This window comes from Nanorana parkeri, unplaced genomic scaffold (assembly GCF_000935625.1).
Source record: "Nanorana parkeri isolate BGI_ZX_2015 unplaced genomic scaffold, ASM93562v1 scaffold322, whole genome shotgun sequence".
Lineage (NCBI taxonomy): Eukaryota > Metazoa > Chordata > Amphibia > Anura > Dicroglossidae > Nanorana > Nanorana parkeri.
Genome location: NW_017306590.1, coordinates 470,365 through 473,412, shown reverse-complemented (window position 1 = coordinate 473,412; position 3,048 = coordinate 470,365). Strand labels below are relative to the sequence as shown.

Here is a 3,048-nt window from a genome sequence, read left to right as displayed (position 1 = left end):
AATAATGTGGAATTGTTCAAGAAAATTTTGGACGATTTCTTAAGGGACCGTAATATACAGGGGTACAGGTACTCCTAGAATGAGATCCTAATAGGTTGGACTTGATGGACTAATGTCTTTATTCAACCTCAAATACTATGTAACTATGTAACTGTGTAACTATGTAACTTAATGACCAAAGACAAATGTGGGTCCTGAGGTTACACAGGTTGAGAACCACTGCTCTAGACAAGAATTGAGCACTTCCCCCTTGCAGAGCTGGGTAGCCTCACTACAAAATTACTTTATTGGTTTGCCTGAAGATGAGATTTAATTGTGAGTTTGATAGTTTACATGGCAAATAATGTATATGCTCTTACATCTCTTTCTTCAAAGTGTGGGTAATACACGTGTGGGCATTGGAGTTAATATGTTTCCATATGTTAATATGTTTGTCTCGGGTATATGCCAGTATTTGTGTAGAGCCGTGTATGCGTAGGGATACCTGGACAACCAGCACTCGGGGATGTGCGTGTGTACACAAGTACCTTTGTATACCCGCATACAGACTTTTATGAGAGGCTATAAGCAGCACCTGTGGCTCCCTGGTGGGGAACATATGCTGGAATTTACACTGCACGGGTGGGTACAGCTGCCTGTGTGCATCAACCCTAACAATGAATATATGTGTCTACAAACATCCTTTCAATGCATATAATCTCAGGTCAATGTCAGTATCAATGAGGCATAAAGCACATCCACACCCTTGCCGGGTGATCGTTTGCTTAATGCTGAACTCCAAACACAAAATTTTTTATCCAAACATATTCCTTGACCGTCACAAAGGAAATAAATCATCTTTGTGTGCTCCAGATACCTTTGCAAACCCAGATATCACCTTGTAAAAGCAGCAGAGACATCATCACCGTGCTGCACATAGTGTGTGCAGAGAGTAGAGCTGTGGGAGAGTCCCAGTGGCCCCACGTTCTAGAGGCTGTGGGCAAATAAACTATAAAAGTGGGTGAAGACAAGACCAGTCACCCTGCACAGGGACAGGACTGTTCAGTGACCGGTCTTTATTACAGAAAGCTCCAGCACAGAGCTTCATATTGGATTACTACACAGCTCATGAAGAATCAAGGAAGAACACACCCCTCTTGTATTTCGATCATATCTGCTGATCCCAGAGCTGCCTATCATATACCATTGCTATGTTTCATTTCTTTTAGATCTACTTGACCCCTGTACGCTCTGTTACAGAAATCTCTTCCAGGAAAGGTTTGCATGAGCCTGGAAAACCATCCCAAAAATCGTGAGCAGCTGGGGACATGAACCATAAAATGTAAGCTAAGCCCTGAGCTTTGAGCATAGAGGCGAAACCACCGGGAGGAGGAGGAGGGGGGAGAAGAAAGAAAAGAGAAGAGCATTTGAAGCGGAGAGAAGGGGGACGTCACATCCCCTTGACCCTCCAATCACCTCGGGGTCCCATTTGATTGGAAGGCGGCAAAGGCTTTAATCTCCGCTCTAATTCAGAGCCTTTTGAAGTGACTTTCTCTGGCAGAACTCCGGCTGGCTGCGCTGCTGCTCACACTAGACCAGGAGTGGGCGCTGGGAGCGTGCTGTATGGGAAGGATCTGGCTGTGCTGAGGACTCCCCACCACCAACATCATCACCATCATCATCATCATCAGACAAAACTGGATTTCACATTAGGACACTGAGCCTCCGCCGTACACACACACAGCACCGGACCGTGTGATCGGATCTAATCCTCCGTCTGCTGGATACACACTCCTCCATCGGATTAATACGCCGCTGCTGAAGGATCGTTATTCTATCGTTCCTTATAGGACACATACGTACAGTTCTCATCCACCTGGGGTCGGTCTTCAGACCCCTGCACCCCACCAATGCCTGTCCAGGGGACATGATCAGCTCGCCAGTGGCTTCTGGAAGTCGTGAGAGTCCTTCAGCCCGTGAGAGCAGTGACAGGTCGGGGACACGAAGCAGAGGAGCCCCCCGGCTGGGTAATAGAGCCTTCGTCCACCCCGTGCCTCCCAGCGACCCGCTACGCCAGGCCGGCAGACTGCCCATCAAAGTGCTGAAGATGCTGACGGCTCGGAGCGGACACATCCTGCACCCCGAGTACCTGCAGCCCCTGCCCTCCACCCCGATCAGCCCCATAGAGGTAACTGCATACTGACACTGCTCATGGGAGGGGGGACCCCAGATATTGTGTGCCTAGACTAATTCCTGCCCAGCCTTAGTCCCGAACCCCCAGAATTCCATCTGATCCCCATAGCACCCCGATCCCCCAAAGGATCCTTCTACCCTTTATCGCTAGTGTGCCTCATATTGCCCAGGACTATCCCCATTTAATCTGATCCCCATAGCACCCCGATCCACTAAAGGATCTTTCTATCCCCTATCGCTAGTGTGCCTCCTATTGCCCGGCTCTAACCCCAGTCTTTAATCTGAAACCCATAGCGCCCCTATCCCCCAAAGGATCTTTCTATCCCTAATCGCTAGTGTGCCTCCTATTGCCCGGCTCTAACCCCAGTCTTTAATCTGATTGAGTATTACTCTGTGCCAATGTTACCCCGACCCCTCCATGTATCTTCCTTCTCCCCAATAATGCTGTGCCTCCTATTGCCCGGGTCTAACCCCCGTATTTAATTTGGTCCCTGTGTGCCAATGACACTTCACACCCCGACCCCCGATAGTTCCTCTTTTAGATGTGTGCCTCTCCCAGCCCCCCGATGTGATCTGTGCCAATAGCACTCCACAACCCGATCGCTGACACATCGCACCCCCTGGAACAGATCGTATCCCCGGAGCAATAATACAATTCACAGCTTGTATTCTGAACACATCCCCTGTGATTGCACAACCACTAGATACTTTCTACCTCCATCACACACCATTCTCCGTATCAGGAAGAAAAGAGTGTGCCCCTGTATAGGGATAGTACCCAGGCCAATGTGAATCTAATATATGACATATAGATCAATGTATATATATATATATATATATATGAGATATAGATAGAGACCAAGGTACAGATATTAT

At 48.2% G+C, this 3,048-nt stretch overlaps 1 protein-coding gene across 1 annotated transcript in view; it reads left to right on the top strand.

The window, feature by feature from the left end:
* The first annotated feature begins 1,906 nt into the window (after positions 1-1,906).
* The window catches only part of ZNF503 (zinc finger protein 503), a 3,647-nt gene continuing 2,505 nt past the window's right edge, over positions 1,907-3,048 (top strand). Inside the window, exon 1 of the mRNA XM_018558155.1 lies at positions 1,907-2,167. Within this exon, the coding sequence (XP_018413657.1) occupies positions 1,907-2,167 (261 nt within the window). The remainder of the gene's footprint in view (positions 2,168-3,048) is intronic.